Source organism: Suricata suricatta, chromosome 1 (assembly GCF_006229205.1).
Source record: "Suricata suricatta isolate VVHF042 chromosome 1, meerkat_22Aug2017_6uvM2_HiC, whole genome shotgun sequence".
Taxonomy (NCBI): Eukaryota; Metazoa; Chordata; class Mammalia; order Carnivora; family Herpestidae; genus Suricata; species Suricata suricatta.
The window spans coordinates 154,160,526-154,177,373 of NC_043700.1; the positions used below are offsets into that span (position 1 = coordinate 154,160,526).

Below are 16,848 nucleotides of genomic sequence, written 5' to 3' on the forward strand. Positions count from 1 at the left end.
GTGGGGCTTGAACCCACAAACTGTGAGATCATGACCTGAGCCAAAGCCAGATGCTTAACCGACTGAGCCACCCAGGCGCCCAAGAATGCTTGCCTCTTACCCACCTGGCACACTTCCCTTCTTCAAGAACCTGACTTCCATATCACCCCTTGGAAACGACTCACAGTACCCCAAGTTCCTTTCTCCTTCCTCCGTGCTTTGCCCTGGACTTCATACACATACTTCTGTCTTCACTCAGCCAGCAATGATCAAGGAATGCTGGGCGGCGTTGGGCCTCTTCTTAGGGCTGGGGCTGTGGCAGTGAGGGAGACAGTCCTTGCCCAATAGAGGGAAGGCAGGTAATCAGAAAATAGGAGTGTGGTTTCAGCTAAGGGTAGGTACTCAGAAGAAAGCAAGACTGCTAACGAGGTAGAGACTTGGAGAGGGTGGACAAAGAAGTCTCCCAGGAGGTGACATTGGTGCTGAGCTCTGAGCAATGATGGAGACAGTCATGGAAGCATCTGGAAAGATGCTGTAAGTGCAGGGGAAGCAGCACCTGCAGAAACCCGAGGCAGAAAGGGTGTGGCATTCTGGAGGAACCGGAGAAAGCCGCAGTGTGGCCAGAGCAGGATGGAGGTGGGGCGGGTAGGAAATGAATGAGGCCAGAACAGCCAGGGGGCTGAGCCTCTACTGGCCCCTGGCAAGGAAGTCGAGAGGTATTCTGAAGTGCACTAAGAAACTGTTGAAGCATTTTAGGCAGGAGAGTTGTGTGAAATGGTTACTTTTTTTTTGAGGGGGATGGGCAAAGAGAGAGAGATAGATATACCACATGTGTGAAGCCTGACTTGGGGCTCGATCTCACAAACCGTGAGATCATGACCTGAGCCGAAATCAAGAGCCTGACACTTAACCAGATGCCGCTGAGATGATTTTCTTTTTAATGTTTACTTATTTTTGAGAGAGTGAGAGAGGAGAAAGGGGATGAATGAGCAGGAGAGGGACTTAGAAAGAGGGAGAGAGGATCTGAAGCAGACTCCTCGTCGACTGCAGAGAGCCTGACACGGGGCTCGAACTCACAAACCTTGGGATCATGACCTGAGCTGAAGTTGGACACTTAACCCGACTGAGTCACCTAAGCGCACCCAAAATGACTTCTTAACCTGCACCGAACACTTAACGTGGCTCACTCGCCCTTGTGTGTGTGTTAGTCTGGGAGCCGTGTGAGGGCCGGCCCCCCAAGCCCAGAGTGCTGTCGGCAGACATTTGAGTAGTGCATGAATGAGCCGTCCATGTTTTCTTTTGGTAAGCTCTGTTTAAGCATGTGAGTCAATAACACCATGTAAATAACATTTTCTGTTTAATAAAATCTGATCGTTCTGGTGCCAGGATACTCCCTATGAATAAACAAACACCACAGGCTTTCTCAAGACTCTAGGGTATTATTATATTCTAGACACTCTTCTCTGAAGCGGTACCTCAGGAATGTTAAGCAGAATCTCAATGACCAGAGAAGATTGAAAAGCCATGACATTTAAGAAATGAAAACTATAAGTAGTGCAGTAAGTCTCGTGATAGGGGTGAATACTGATCTAACATGACAATGGTTTTGGTTCTCCAAAGGAGCTCAGGGGTGAGGGTGAGCGGGGGACTGTAGAAAGCTGGCATCTTTTAGTAATTTGGGATTTTCTTGGTTCTCTGTAAGGGCAGTTGTATGAGATTGAAATTTCATTATCTTTTGTGATCTTTGAAAATACTGAGGTATCCCGTTCTTCATTAACTCCACAGTAATGTCACCTTGCATTTTATGCCATTGAGGTTTTGGGGATCTGACTTACAGTGTAATAATGGACATTTATAATCGTTAACATTTTTCTGTTATAATTTTTAATCTCCAGCTTATAGGTAATCTTTTTAAACCTTGAGATTTTTTTTACTCCGTTGTTAACTCTAATTTATATCTATTTGTGTCCCATTAAATAAAGCTGTCCTTGAAAGTCTCCAGAGGTGAAACCATAACCCAGTCCAGCAGACCTGCTCTAATGGCGATCATGGCACCTTACTCCTAAGAAAAATCTTTCCCCATTATTTCCGTCCTTGCATTCACTTAGAAATTACCCTGGAGGTGATAAAGGGTTTAAAACAGGGTGTATATATACCAGGTACGTTTTGGACTGTGTTTTGAGTTGAAAATATTTTTCTCTGCAGAGACTTCAGCAACACGGAAACCCTGTGTAGCGAGCAGAAATATTATTGTGAAACGTGCTGCAGCAAACAGGAGGCCCAGAAAAGGTGTGTAAGGGATTCAGCCCGGAGGGTGGCTTTGTATTCAGGGAAGGACCCATACCTGACTTTGAATTCCAGTTCCATGGGCTCGTGGCCAAGTGGCTTTGAAGAAGTCCGCTGCCTTCCTCCCTGGCTAAACGAGAATAAGGACGCCTGCCTGGAAACGTGTCCATTTGTCTGATTGGTGATCATTTGTTCATTCATTCATTCCACAGATATTTATCGCGTGCTGTGTATCAGATACATGCTGAGTGAATGAGCGGTGGTCAGATATAATTACCATTTTCTTGGGATTAAAGACAAGTTCTAAAAAGGGTTTGGCGTAGTATATAACACACAGTAGATTTCTAGTAATATTGGTACTTCCTATTGGAATTACTTTAGAGGCCCAAGAGGTTTAAACAGTGCAATGTTTAGTAAGGAAACTTGAGGAAATCAATAACACATCAGTTGCATGGGTAGGTGATAAGAAGTGTCACATTCTGAATTGATACAGGATCCAGGATCCATTGAAATGCCCCCCCCCCTTTTTTTTTTTTTTACCAGCACCAACTACTTACAGCCCCTGGTCAGTGTGTGGTAATCAGTGATTCTCTGTTATCTGCCCCCCAAAGTCAAGAAACTTGACATTTTAATTATCCTGTGAAGCCTTGCCGTGAGTTAAATTTACCTTGCCCACGGTTGTGGAATACTCCGAATGACTCACAGAAGCTCATTACCACCACCTAGAACCTTCAGGGGTCTTGAGCTGAGGTCGGAATCCTTTCTCTGCGCAGCCTCCCCTGCCCTCCCCCTAGACACACACATCTTTCCTCGCTCCATCGAAACTGACAGAAGGTTTCTCATGGCGGCAGATGGGAGCGCAGGGCTGGCTGGTTAACCTTTGTGATTTCGCGGGAGCTCGCCTTTCCCTGTCCCTACAACCTCCATCTGCCCACGGCCAGTTCAGGCCTTCTTAGGCGGCATGAAGGAGCGTTCATCAAAATATTGTGTGTTCCTGTAAAATACGGGGCATCCCATGATTCTTCTCTTTCTGCAGGCATTATTTTGTTTCTTTATATGAACGGGGTTTTACCTCCATCGATTTGTTAACAGTAGTCTCTTCAAATTGTCCTTTTCAAATAATATGATTGAACATGTACGCATGCTGCATAGCATTGACCGTGACTCAGGGCATTCCTAGAATGGGGGTCCTGGAAGGTGAACAAAGATCCTCTACCCAGCAGAGTTGTCTCCATAAACTATTGTTTTTATGAGTTTTGTTGGTTGGTTGGTTGGTTGGGTTTTTTTTTTTATCGAGCCATATTTAACAGTCGCCTCATGAAAAAAAGATTTCTGGGTTCACGTATGTTTGAGAAAGAGAATAGTTCCTTTACCGTAGGATGTCTCAAAGCCCACCTGCCAGTGCGCAGGGAGGAACTTGGAAATAGAAAGTAGTGCTGTCCAAACTTGGCGCCAGGAACCCCGCCGCTGCTAACATCTGCGGTGTTCCCCAAGCCCAGTTTGGGAAGTGTGGCCCGTAAGCCAACCCCTACATTTCATGGATTGGGAAACCCAGAGCTTGACGATGGGAGGCACTGACACGAGTGAGTGAGCGGGAGCCTGGCCCACGTGGTTTCCTGCCTCAGCCCCTGGAAGTCCACACCACAGCTGCCTGCTTGTCCCCTTCCCAGCTTCCTTTTCTCAACACTTGTCCCCCCTCCTCTCCATTATCTCCAGGCAGGGTGGAGGGGGGTGTGGTTTTCCAAATAGTGTTCCTTTCTGGAAGGCAGGGGGCAGTAGTGGAGAGCAGTTGCACACTGTGTTTGTATTGGTACAGAACTTCAGTGCTGTCTCTTTTGGCCATGAGCGGCTCTCGCCGCCGTCTTCTTCTACTGGCCGTGCCCAGTAAGCCAAGTGAGCAGGTGACACCCTGGCACAGGCGCAAGCACCCTTTTATTCTTGCTGGGTTGAAGCCTGTCAGTCCCCTTCCGCTCTCCACTTGGGTGGCAACAGTGTGTTCTGTCCCCCCAACATCTTTGAGCAGGTACAACTTATTTTCTGCTTCGTGGTTTCTTAGGATGAGAGTAAAAAAGCTGCCCATGATTCTGGCCCTGCACCTGAAGCGGTTCAAGTACATGGAGCAGCTGCACAGGTACACCAAGCTGTCTTACCGGGTGGTCTTCCCGCTCGAGCTCCGGCTCTTCAACACCTCCAGCGACGCTGTGAACCTGGACCGCATGTACGACCTGGTCGCTGTGGTGGTTCACTGTGGCAGGTGAGGGGAAGCGGGGCGCGCGCCGGGTGCCGAGGCAGAGCGGGCTGTGCCCTCCCTGGGCCGTGAGACTCCGCAGTAACGGGACTTCTGAGAATCGCTTCCAGGCTCTTGTTTCTCATCTCAAACCCAACATGCACTCCTACAAATATTCTCTGTGCGGTTTTGAGTCCTTCCCCAACCGGACAAAAGGGAGTAAGAGCGAAGGCTCCTAGATATGGAGAAGAAAAGTGTTTTGCTGAAAATCCCTTGAGCAGATTTTTTTTTAATGTTTTTTGTTTTGTTTTGTTTTGTTTTATTTATTTTTGAGAGACAGAAACAGCGTGAGCAGGGGAGGGTCAGAGAGAGAGGGAGACACAGAATCAGAAGCAGCCTCCAGGCTCTGAGCTAGCTGTCAGCACAGAGCCTGACGCGGGGCTCAAACCCATGAACCACGAGATCATGACCTGAGCTGAAGCTGGATGTTTAACTGACTAAGCCACCCAGGCGCCCCAAGCGGATATTTTTTTTATTCGATAGCTATGGATACAAGCATGGAATAGTCCACTGAAAATACACCTGTTTGTCATCCTTTGCTCACAGCTGGAACGGGTTTGTGTCCTATCGTCCCCCTGCCCTTCTGGGTTTTAGATGGGGGTGTGTCACCTAGCAGGTGTATTTTCTTCTCAGTCTGCATGGATTTGGTTTTGGTGCACAGACCATTACAAGAGGATGCGTGATCCATGCAGAGTAGTGGACCGATTTACTTTCCTCCTGCACTGCAGCAGATGCTTTGCCTCCGAACCACCTTATTTGTCCCCTACAGAGCAGACTTGAGGTCACAGGATACTTGCTTACATCCTCAGTGTTCTGTGGATTGGTCAGTTATAAGCCAGCTCTGTGGGTTTCCTGAAGAGGAGTACTACAAGTTATTCTTCTAAAGAACACAGAGGCTGGTGATCTGGAAACTAACTCTGAACGCTGGGTAGAATCCCATGGCAGGAATTGGAAAGTCTTAGAGCCGGCAGAGCCTGGTACCCAGAGACCGTTACGGCCGAGGTGGGTAGCAGGCTGACATGGGCAGGTGACGGGGAGACAAATGCTCAGAAGTACATACACCTGTTCAGTAGGGCTCTCTGTGGGTGGTGACTAGTCCCCGGAGCACTGGTGAGGGTAAGGCAGCGGCCCGTATAGGTGACCTGGAGGACAAGTGGAAGCTGGGTTCCGGAATAGTGACTTCTGTAATGAGGGGTCAAGGTCAGAGAGCAGCGCTGGTAGCAAGGGCAAATTGGTGCCGAGTCATATGTGCTACAAACTAGCATTCATTGAATTCTTCCTCTCTAGAGATAGCACCGTCCTCATAAACAGAGCAGGGCTGGCCTTGCGCACGGGGACCAGGTGGCTCTGGGCTGTGGGCTCTGGGGAGCTCAGACGCCAGGCAGCTGGACTCTTCCCCATCCACGCCGGGACCTCCTGGCCCACGGGATGCAGCCGGTGTAGTCTCATTCACTGATTTCTACTGCAGATATTCTTTGAACCTGTCTCTTGGGTTTGTAACAGAGGCTGCAGGTACACAAGTGACAAGGACACGTGGGCTCTGTTCTCATGAAGCTGAGCCTCTGGTGGGGAAGGTAGATAATTAACAAGCACAGCACCCTCCAGCACAAAAACAAAAGCACTGGGAGATAACTTCTGAGTTTGATAGGTGCTGTGGGGAATGAATGGGGCACTGAGAGAGAGCAGTGGGAGGTTCCTCTTCAGGGAGGGTGATCGGTGAAGAGTAGCAACCAAGGGGAAGTTGGGGCTACAGCCTAAGGGATAAACTGAGCCAGGAAGGCCCACGTTGGGAGAGGATCTCTTCAGGCAGAGTCTAGCAAGGGCAGAGAGGCCCACCATGTGCAGAAAGGGTGTGTGAAAACTGGAAGCCAGTGGGCCGGAGCTCAGGGAGGGGGAGAGAGTGGCTGGATGATGTTGGAGAAAGGCAGGAACAGTTTATGTGGGTCATCTTTTATCTAAAGAAAGCAAATAGGAGCACCCGGCTGGTTCAATCAGTGTAACATCTGACTCTTGATCTTTGGGTTGTGAGTTCGAGCCCCACATTGGGCATAGAGATTACTTAATAATGCTAAAAAACAACAACAACAAAGGCAAATTTGGGTTTTGAACTTTAATGGTGCACTGAAGAAACGAAAACAGAACTCTAGATTTAGGGTTAAATTCCCTCAGTTGTTCAAATCTAACTAATAGTAACCGCTGTGTAGTTCCACTTTTTTCCATAGTATGTGATACGTACCCTTTCATTTTAGCACTTGTTATTCTACATTATGGTTTAATGTATGTCTACAACTTAGATGAGGTCACTCCTTGAAGTTCCCCAGAGTCTTCCTGGCTGACTCACAGCAGAGTCCAAAACCTGCAGCCCGATTCCCCAGGCCCCACCTCTGTGGCCGCCTTGCTCCCCTCCCCCTGGCTTACTGGGCTCTGGCCTCCTTGCTCATGAGTGAGCACAGCAGTAGCTGCCCCTCTGCCTCTCCTCCCCCACCCCGTGCCCAGTACCTTTGCACTTGCTCTGAACTTTCATCCCCTAATCACATGGCTTGTCACCATCACCCACAGCTTTCAGGGAAAGTTCTTCTGCTCTTTATATCCACCACTGTATATCAAATAGTTCTTTTCCTCTGTCCCTCCCCATTCTATTCCTCTCTTTATTCTTCGTGGTGCTTTTTTTTTTTTTTTTTTAGTTTATTTATTTATTTTGAGAGAGAGCAAGCAAGAGGGAGGAGGTAGGGGGAGACAGAAGGAGAAAGAGAATCCCAGGCAGGCTTTGCGTTGACTGTCAGGACTGTCAGTGCAGAGCCTCCTCACGAACCGTGAGGTCATGACCTGAGCTTAAATCGAGAGTCGGACACTTAAACTGACCGAACCACCTAGCACCCCTTCATGGCACTTATTATACCTAGAAACCTATTTTAGTTTGTTAAGGGCCTCTCCAGCCTTCACCCCAAGGAAGTGGGGACTTTGTTTTCTTCATTGCTTTTTTATGTCTGACAGCCAGAAGAGAGTCTGGCACATGGTAAGTACACAGTAACTACTCGGTTGTATTTGTTGAATTTGAGCATCTGCCTTCCCCACTGCACCGTGGGTCTTTAGAAGCCCGAAATTTTTGCATCTTTGCCAAAGATTCCTTTATACTCAGCACAGCACCACCACGTGGGTCTTCCCCCAGAAGTTGTGGCCAAACAAACGTGGGTGTAGGCATGACCGACACCAGTTCTGTCTCCTGATGAGCGAGGTCGTTCTGGTAGATCACTGCTTACGCAGAGCTACCTGGTCTGTAACGAAGAAAGTGCTAACGTGTTAACTAGTGTCCGTTCTTTTCCAGCGGTCCTAATCGTGGGCATTATATCACCATTGTGAAGAGTCACGGCTTCTGGCTCTTGTTCGATGATGACATTGTGGAGGTCGGTATGCAGGCTGCTCTGGGGTGGGGCTGCGTTGTAGACTGTTTGGGGGAATGTAGGTACGGACATTTCCTCAAATAGGCCTGTTTGTCCATAACCTGGCTTTAAAACCATTTACGTTTCTCTCAACGCTAAATTCTGCTGCTCTTTATATTCTATAGAAAGAGAGAAAGGAGTGTGACTGAGGACTCGTTAATACTGTGTTCTTGTTAACCGATCAGCTATAGATGTGGGATTTCTTTGTCCCCTAAAAATCGTATTTATATGTAAGTCTGGTTTTCCACTGTGACTAAACTCCACTAGTACAGACCAAATAATCTTTTTATTTTTTTAGTTTTTTAAATTAAAAAAATTTTTAATATTTATTTCTGAGAGAGAGATAGACAGGGTGTGAGCAGGGGAGGGGCAGAGAGCTAGCGAGACTCCTGGCTCTGAGCAGGCTCCAGGCTCTGAGTTGTCAGCACAATTCCAAATAATAAACTCAATAAAAAGCTCTGTTAGCACTCTTTCATTATACCAAATTCTTCTTGTGTGATTTTTTTCAGTCTTTTGGACCTGGAAAGCTTTATATGACACTCAGGTGTTCCATATATTGATTTGTTGTAAAGGAATACTAGCTGGAGAGAATTCCACACTCAGACAAGGTCCATTTTAGCTCAGGGGGTGACAGTAACAGGAATGAAGTCTGATGACCTGAAAGAATTAAGGTTATTCCCCAGACCTCTCAGTTTACCATTTGAAAGACAGAAGTCCTGACTGCGTCAAAGCATGCCCACCTCGGTCTGCCTGGTGGAGTGAAGGCTGGCTTTCCTCCGCCATGATTTGCAACATATGTAATCGTGCCCCTTTGTCAGGTCTGTGGAGTTACCCATTTGCCTGAAGTCCCCAGGTGTGATTTTGTCACAGTGTTGCTTACGTCTTCTTGTCCATTCCATTTGTTTCTCTTCCCTTCTCTCCGTCATCATATTAAACAATTGTTTTTTTCTCTTTTATTGCAGAAAATAGATGCCCAAGCTATTGAAGAATTCTATGGCCTGACATCAGATATATCAAAAAATTCAGAATCTGGATATATTTTATTCTATCAGTCAAGAGAATAACTTGAAGAACTGTGGGACTAAGTCATGCGGGGGGAATGCTCCCAGCACTACCCTTGGTCTCTCTGCGGACTGTCCTCCCCCATGGCCCACCAGTGGTACTACGCCAAGTCTAACGGTCTGGCTGTGTTGGACTTCCTCTCCCTTTGGTTTTTTACATGCAGCACTACTTGTGGTTTTATTTTAGTCTGAGGTAGAGTTAACTGCAATCAGATTGTATGTAGTAAGATTTATATGAGTAACAGTTGCTAATGTTAGGATTGGGTAAAGGCTACGCCACCGGCTGTGTCTGGCTGGATTAGAGTGACATTTCCTACGAGAATGTCTACAGTCTGTTTTGGGTCTCTGCTAAACGTCCTACGTGGCTTCCGGGATCTCCTGTCAAAGCATTCCTTTAACTTGTCCCTGGAAGCACAGCTACCCATTTGTAGCTTCTCTGCCTCTTTTCTGACCCAAGGACAGAATTGGGGCAGAAGTTCACCTGTTAGGGCTGCAGCTATAGCTTTAAGTTTGTGCAAGTGAAAACGTTTAAAAGTGAGTAACCTCAATACTAAGATCATCTTCCTGGTGGAACAGGGTGGCGAGAAGCTGTTCACGGTGGCCAGCGCCTGCCTGGGGCTGTGCTCACCTAGCCAGTAGGATCCCAGGGGCTAAGAAGACTCTGAGCTCAGGGCTGGCAGAACCCAGAGGGAGAAGCTTTTGTGGACAGTGAGAAGTTACTTTTCTTCTCTTTCTACCAAAACCAAGTTTCAGGAAAATAACCCTACGCCGTGTGTTTTTAGTGATGCTCTACTTCCGTAAGGTCCTGTGAGTTGTAGCTGTTGTTTATCTGGCGCTGCTAAGCTTTCCAAGGTATCTTTCCGGTCCTGCTGGTGCTTTGCAGTCTGTGGCCGCAGGGCTGGGGTGCCCAGGTGACCGCTCGGGCACAGCTCTCCCAGCCAGTCTGTACCCACATCCTCCTCTATAAGGAAGGACCCAGACACTCCACCTTCACCACCATTGCCGCATTGTACAGCCTTTTAACATTTCAGTCTACGGAGGCGCTGGTGAGTCGCAGGACTAATATGGAACTTTCCCTAGAGGAATTACTGGAGTCAGCTGGGTGTGAAGGTGGCTCAAAGGAAGTGGTAGTGGGTGGGTGGAGGAATGAACTAATGGCAACATTTCTTTGGCTCAGACTCCTAGAATGCTTGACAAGACAGTTTTTTGGAAGAACCTCATATCACTATAGTTACTTTTAATTTTTTCACTTTTGTTATGTATGTATTTATTAGATCACTTGAGTCTTGGTACCTTTTATTAAAAGGGTCAATTTGGTGTTTTGCTGTTGAACTGGTTTTTGGATTCTTACAAATACTATATGAGTCCTAGATCTTGGCTTCCTTTGGGAGGTCAGTTGACTTCCATACACTATAAGATACTGTGAACATATTATTTTGTTACCTAATAAATCAGCATCTGAACATGCAATGTTTGGCATAATGTGAACTAAAATTGAAATCGGACATGTTAGCTGCCATTTTGTAACAATTAAGAGCATAGCACTTTATCTAGATGAAAACTGGATTTCTTGTCTTTAAGATATCTTGAACTGTTTATTGCTGAGAATTTAAATAAGCATGCCAACACTTCATTAGTTCATGCTTGAAGTGAAATGTTTTACTTTTCACTGGAGAAGACAAGAACAGGGTGATCTTCACGTTATTTTATGAAAGTGACGAAAATACACCTTGCCTTGTTTAGAGGCAGATTCATATTTATAAATAATTTGTCTTTTTTTCCTACATGAAACATATACAGTAATCACCTACCTGGAAGATGAGTATTTATTCCATTTTTAAGGAGCGACACTTTGCAGTTGAAGGCGACTAACTGATCCAAGGAACTGTTTACAATATATCACCCATATATTTGACTGCAGGTTGCAAAGTTTAAAAAAAAAATGATGGTTCATATCTAATATATTTGGAACTGATTCATAAGAAAAACTATTAAAATTATCTTTGGAGTGATTCTTGAAGCTAGTTTATTAGGAAAAAAAATTTCAATTGGAAGCTTATGGAGGTAGTATCTAATTGCTGTCATAGATTCAGTATTGGTTTTATTGCTTTTGGGTTTTTTTTTGTCTGTATATGTAAAGAGTTTTTCCCAGTGACTTAACAGAAATAATTGAAAGGGTCAGTGAAAATTCCGAATTCATGGATAGAGTTTAGGAATATGAAAACAAGTATGGAAGATAAAACGCAAAGGCATTAAAATGATTGTGTGATGCAGGCAAAGAAGCTTGGAGAAAGACCAAAACACACTTACCCACTGACACTCCATCAGCTTTTTAAACTTAGAGCTATCTGGTAGTTTCTTTCCTCTTCGGTAAATGAAACCAACACTAGGCAGCTACCTTGCCCTGGAATCTTTCACTTTATGTAAAGTCAGAAGCATGCAAACACTTTATCTTTCACCCCTTGTTCATGGTGCAAAGCAGGGGACGGTGTGAGGTATGTGAGACCATTCTGAGGTCAACAATAGCACAAAGGCTCAGCGATATTCCCTCAAATGGCAGGGTTTTGATGGGTCCTTTTCTGGCAGGAGTGATAGGCCTGCTGTATTTCTTTTAACTGCTACGGGGTTTTTAAAATAAGTTACACTGTTTCAGACCTAGAGAAGAGAAGACATACTTGCTCTATTGGTTACTTACTGGCTGAGCATCTAGATTATCGTACAGTTTGCTAAAAAGGCATTTGTTTAAAAGTCACCTTTTGGCAGAATGCTGACATCCAGCCCTGTTTACCTGGATGCATTTTTCCTTCCAAGGCAGCACGAAGTGGACTGGTGGTCCGAGAGCCAAGGAACAATGCAAGAGGGTGTAGGTTTGACTCGGAAGCCAGTCCTATTTGGGTTTACAGATTTCAGATGAAATGGGGTGGGGGTGGAATTACAGGAGTGGTCCCTATGCATTTATTTTCATGGATATGCTTCAATTCATGGGCATGCCTAACAATGAACTATGTTCTAACTGGAGCTTAGGGCTTATTTTAGATATTGGAGTGTAGCTTTATTACAGATGGATTTTATCTTTAAACATTGCATTTTGATCAACTTTGTATATTCACGTGTATTAAAATATTGTGCACTAAATGTTTTGCCCTCATTTGCTATTATATGGTCAAGGCATTTACCGGCACTATTGTGATTAACTCATGTAAATGGCATGGGTCAGGGAAAATTATTTCCTACTTTTCTGCCTAATTAAATTTCTGTTTTCCAGTATTAAATTTATTTATTTTTGGTTTCCATTTCTTTGTAACCAAAATAGTTACTGTATTTGTGTGGCATTCATTTCATTTTGTTGCTAATGAAACAAGTTTAGTTTTTATTTAAAATGATCTGTACCTTAATTTTTTTTTTTTTGTAAAACCAAGTCAAGCACTTTAAGCAATAATGTCAATCTTGTGAAATTTCAATCAGTTTAACACCCTGCCTCTAAAATTGTTTGCAAAAAAATAAATAAATAAAATAGGAACTCCCTTCCTAGAGAATTATATCTTGGTAATGTAACACACATGGTACTTAATATCCTTTTTTTTTTTTATAAAATGTGAGTTCTTGGCAAGTCTCATGTCTGGCTAATCATTCCAAACTTCATTTTGAAGCGGTGGCCATGTATAGAACGTTCTGGTCCTGGCGACCTATAAAGGCCTTGCCACTGTCAAGGTTCTGGAGGTAACTCCCCCCTTTTGCCGAGTAGAAAAGATCCACAGAACTGATCCAGAAGTCCGTATTTGGGGAATAGTACATTGAGGATATCAGTGGGCGGGGAGGTACTAGGCATCACAGTGGATTCCTCATCTGGGACTCTGTGTCTAAACATGTCCTTTCCTGCTTATGAAAGGAAAGATCCATTCCGAAAGTGAGGAAGTAGCTCCCAGCATCTGGCTTCTAGGCAAGAGTGGGAAGTGTGGCCCTGGCCCTGTCGTATGGACAGCCAGCCCTGGACCTCTATCTAGGTGGTTTCTGAGTTGGTGGGGGGGCCAAGCGGGGCGCACACCACTCCCTACACTGGCCTGTCAGAGTGGGGCAGCGTGTGGCCTCCAGCCCGAGACTCACAAGGTTGCTGTTAACAAGATCAAGGCTTTCCCTCCACCCCCACCCCCACCAGTCACTTGAAGGGGCCACGTGTAGGCAGGAGCTTGTCATCGGCCCGATTTCGGGAAATACAAACCCACAGACCGTGGGACCACATGCCATTCGTGGAGTCCCCAGCTTCTATCCATCTTCTGAGCTGGAACAGAGGCTTGAGGGGAAAGTCACCTGTGTCCTCCAGGAAGGCTGTAGGAAGGGAAGACCTCAGGAAAGCCTCTTTCTTTTCTAGGCCTGGTTTGGGCCATCTGTTAGATGGGGTCTCTAGCATAGGCCGCCACCACCAGCAGGACCCGGTTTCTGGGGAGTGAGGAGTGTTCTCCGTGTGTCCTCCATTTCTGTACTTCGAGACTTAAAACACCTTTAACAGAAAGAAGTCTTCCTTTACTTTCTAGTTACATGAAGATAAAAATACTTGCTAAGTCATTCTCCCTCCCCCACCCCCCACCCCCAGGAAGATTGTGATTGTAGGGGGCGTACTAAAAACCAAGCCACTTAGACCTGTCCTAGAGATGTCCCCAGTGGAGAGATTACTAATGAAGCCATCATTTAGCACCTGTTACATGCTAGGTGTGTTGGGAATTGGGGGGCAAAAGAGGGAAACAGGATCTCCTTTCTCATTTCTTAACCTCAGGAAAAAAAAAAGATTTGTGGACAAGAGATTTACATTGTGGAAGTATGGTGTGTGAGGGGAATTCACAGCTGAGCACCGTTTGGCTGTGGGCCTGGGTCTCCGGGAGCAGATGGGCAGTTAGATGAGGCTGCCTGGCCCCTCTCGCCCTGGGGTTCCCTTCCCAGAGTCCCACGTTCCTCTCCGCCTGCACCTTCGAGGGAGGGACAACACTTTTAAAGAGCAGCGTGTAAAAAAAAATAAAAATAAAAAGCAGCGTGTAAATTGGTTATGTTGCAGCCATGGACTTGAGCACTTTGCCTCTTAATTTCATGTCAAAAGCGCCAGAATTTCGAAAGTCTCAACAGAGGGTTTTGTGAATAAGATAAGCAATCCCTTTACATCATCACCAAATAATTGGAGCCTGTCGGCATTTGGCAAAACTGATAAGGGCAGGAGAGTTTCTGAGCTATGCCACAAATGGCTTTATTGACTTACCAACCTGTGTTCCTTTTTGAGTTCCTTTATGTTTTATTGTTCTTAATGTTTTTTTTCTTGAGAGTGAGCAAGCACAAGCAGGGGAGGGGCAGAGAGAGAGGGAGAGAGAGAATTCCAAGCAGGGCATCATGTTCAGCATGGAGCCTGATGTGGGACTCGATCCCATGACCACAAGATCATGACATGATCCGACATCAAGAATTGGACGCTAAACCGACCGAGCCACCCACGCACCCGGGCTCCCTCCTGTCTTAGAAGTGCTTTGAACAAACCACATTAGGAACTTACAAACAAATGAAAAGCTCCAGTTTGGTTGTGAGACACCAGAGTCCGAAACGACATTAAATCTTGTAAAAAGGATTCCCAATTCTGTGCTCATTTCCCACATGGTCATTCGTGATAAAGTTTCTATTAGCGACTATATCCGTGTTGTCAGTTGCCGGGCCGCATGTTCACAAGTGAGCGCACAGGCTCTGCTAGGCAGTGTGGGGTTCCACGGAAACTCCATGAGCACCGTGTTGTGGGTTGAAATCTTACAGTAGGGAGCTTGGAGGAGAAAACAGATGTGGATTTGACTTGGCAAGAGGCAAAATAATGGAGTAGTGGAAGCCACCATTTCCATGTATTTAACCAAGACCTCCTGTGATCCAACTCAGCTGTATTTTGTATGGAAGAGACTTTTAATCCACCTTACCTAGAGAACATTCCGTGCGGGGATACTGAAAATAAGCACACAAACAATTTAAGAGTGAGCCGCCCTTCCCTCCCACAGCAAGCCCATCGCCAGGTGAGAATTCCCCATTTCCCACGCTGAGGGGTAAAAAAAGATCTTTTTTTTAAAGGTTTATTTATTTTGAGAGAGAAAGAGAACCTGGGTGGGGGAAGGGCAGAGAGAGCATGAATTCCCAGCTGGCTCCGCTCTGTCAGTGTGGAGCCTGAAGCTCTACCAACTGACCCACCCAGGCACACGGAAAAATATTTTTAATGGGTCATAAAAGCTGTGTGAAGACTCATGCACCCCCACCCCCAGTATCAATGGTTTGGGAAAACTCTGGAAAGAAGTTGCTTCTGCATATTTTTCCATCTCTGCAACCCCACAGCCCAGGGAACAAAAATAAGTATGCGATGTCAGCCTAAGTTGGTCCTCTGTGCCGATCTGGACTTTGAGCGGAAGTAGGGGTGAAGGCTGTGGAGGGGATCCCTCTTCCTGGGTGTCTGTTGATTGACCTGGTCCCTCAATTATGTCCTCAGAGGAATCTGAAAGCTTATGAGGACCAAACTTACTTCAGAATCCACCTTCAGGTGGGAACGTGCACAGAATGTAGAAGAATAGGGGTGTGGCTCTCAGAGGAGGTAGAGGAGGGGGATGAGGTTAGGACCCTTAGATTCTAGCCTGGGTCTCACTGCTGTGCCTGCCCCAAGCTGCGTCTGCGCCGCAGGGTTAGATGAGCCCCGGGGGGCCCCACAGGTGCCTCTGGCCCATGTACAGCCTACAGATGATGCCATTTTTATTGTTGTCCTGATCTCTGACAAGAGAATGTTAGGCTCGATTCAGTGGTAGTGGGGAGAGCCCTACTGGGCTTGGAATCGGCTCTAGGCTCTTGTGTGGGTTGGTCGCTAATTGGTGTCCTCTGCGGAGCATGTGGGGGAAACAAGGGATCAAAAGCCATAAAATCTGAGTTCAAGTCCTAACTGTGCCATCCCAGTTGAATGGCACTAGAGATGTGTCACCTAAGTCAGATGTGGGCCACAGTGTTGGGGTCAGGATGCTATTGAGTGGCATTTGCAAAGGGGCCCTTCTCCACGGGTCTTGGGTCTCAAAAGCAGATAAAAACCACAACTGCCCAAAACAATGGAAAGCATATCATTGCTAGTTTAAATTCTTTTTTAATGTTTATTTTTGAAAGACAGACCGAAGGTGAGTGGGGGAGGATCAGAGAGAGAGGGAAATACAGAATAGGAAGCAGGCTCCAGGCTTTGAGCTGTCAGCACAGAGCCCAACACGGGGCTTGAACCCATGAACAATGAGATCACGACCTGAGCTGAAGTCAGATGCTTAACCGACTGAACCACCCTGGATTCCCTGCTAGTTTAAATAATTAAGCTCTGGGGTACAATGCTGTACCCCTTCATTTGATCTAACCACAGCTTGCAGACATCAAAGACAAGACTGAACAGAGCTGAGAACCAGGAAAGCAGCCCCGACAGGCAGGAGCTAGCTTGCGACAGTTACGTCTTGGATATTGTTAGGAGCTGACCTGGCACTCCGGCTGGGCCACTGTGTTTTCTGGTTGGACATACACAGTGTCACCAAACACCAATCTCAGACAAGGCCATGCCATGACCATGATGAAGTGACAGAAAAAGTAAGACCACGTCACAATTTTATTGAAGCACAGGCAAAAACAAGGTCACTGCAAACCCGAAACTACCAAACATTCCTTTCTCCCACCAAAGTCTGAGTCACTGCCCCTGCTTTACCAGCGACAGCATTGGCTTTGCCCTCAACTGTCCTAGGTGAGATTTATTGTAATACCCCATCAAACAATT

The 16,848-nt window shown here is 46.1% G+C and overlaps 1 protein-coding gene across 1 annotated transcript in view; it reads left to right on the forward strand.

Moving 5' to 3' along the window:
- USP46 (ubiquitin specific peptidase 46) overlaps positions 1-12,577 on the forward strand; it is a 36,809-nt gene extending 24,232 nt beyond the window's left edge. Inside the window, exons 6-9 of the mRNA XM_029952074.1 lie at positions 2,185-2,268; positions 4,322-4,519; positions 7,878-7,956; positions 8,955-12,577. Coding sequence (XP_029807934.1) covers positions 2,185-2,268; positions 4,322-4,519; positions 7,878-7,956; positions 8,955-9,056 — 463 coding nt within the window. The 3' untranslated portion in view covers positions 9,057-12,577. The remainder of the gene's footprint in view (positions 1-2,184; positions 2,269-4,321; positions 4,520-7,877; positions 7,957-8,954) is intronic.
- The last annotated feature ends 4,271 nt before the right edge of the window (positions 12,578-16,848 follow it).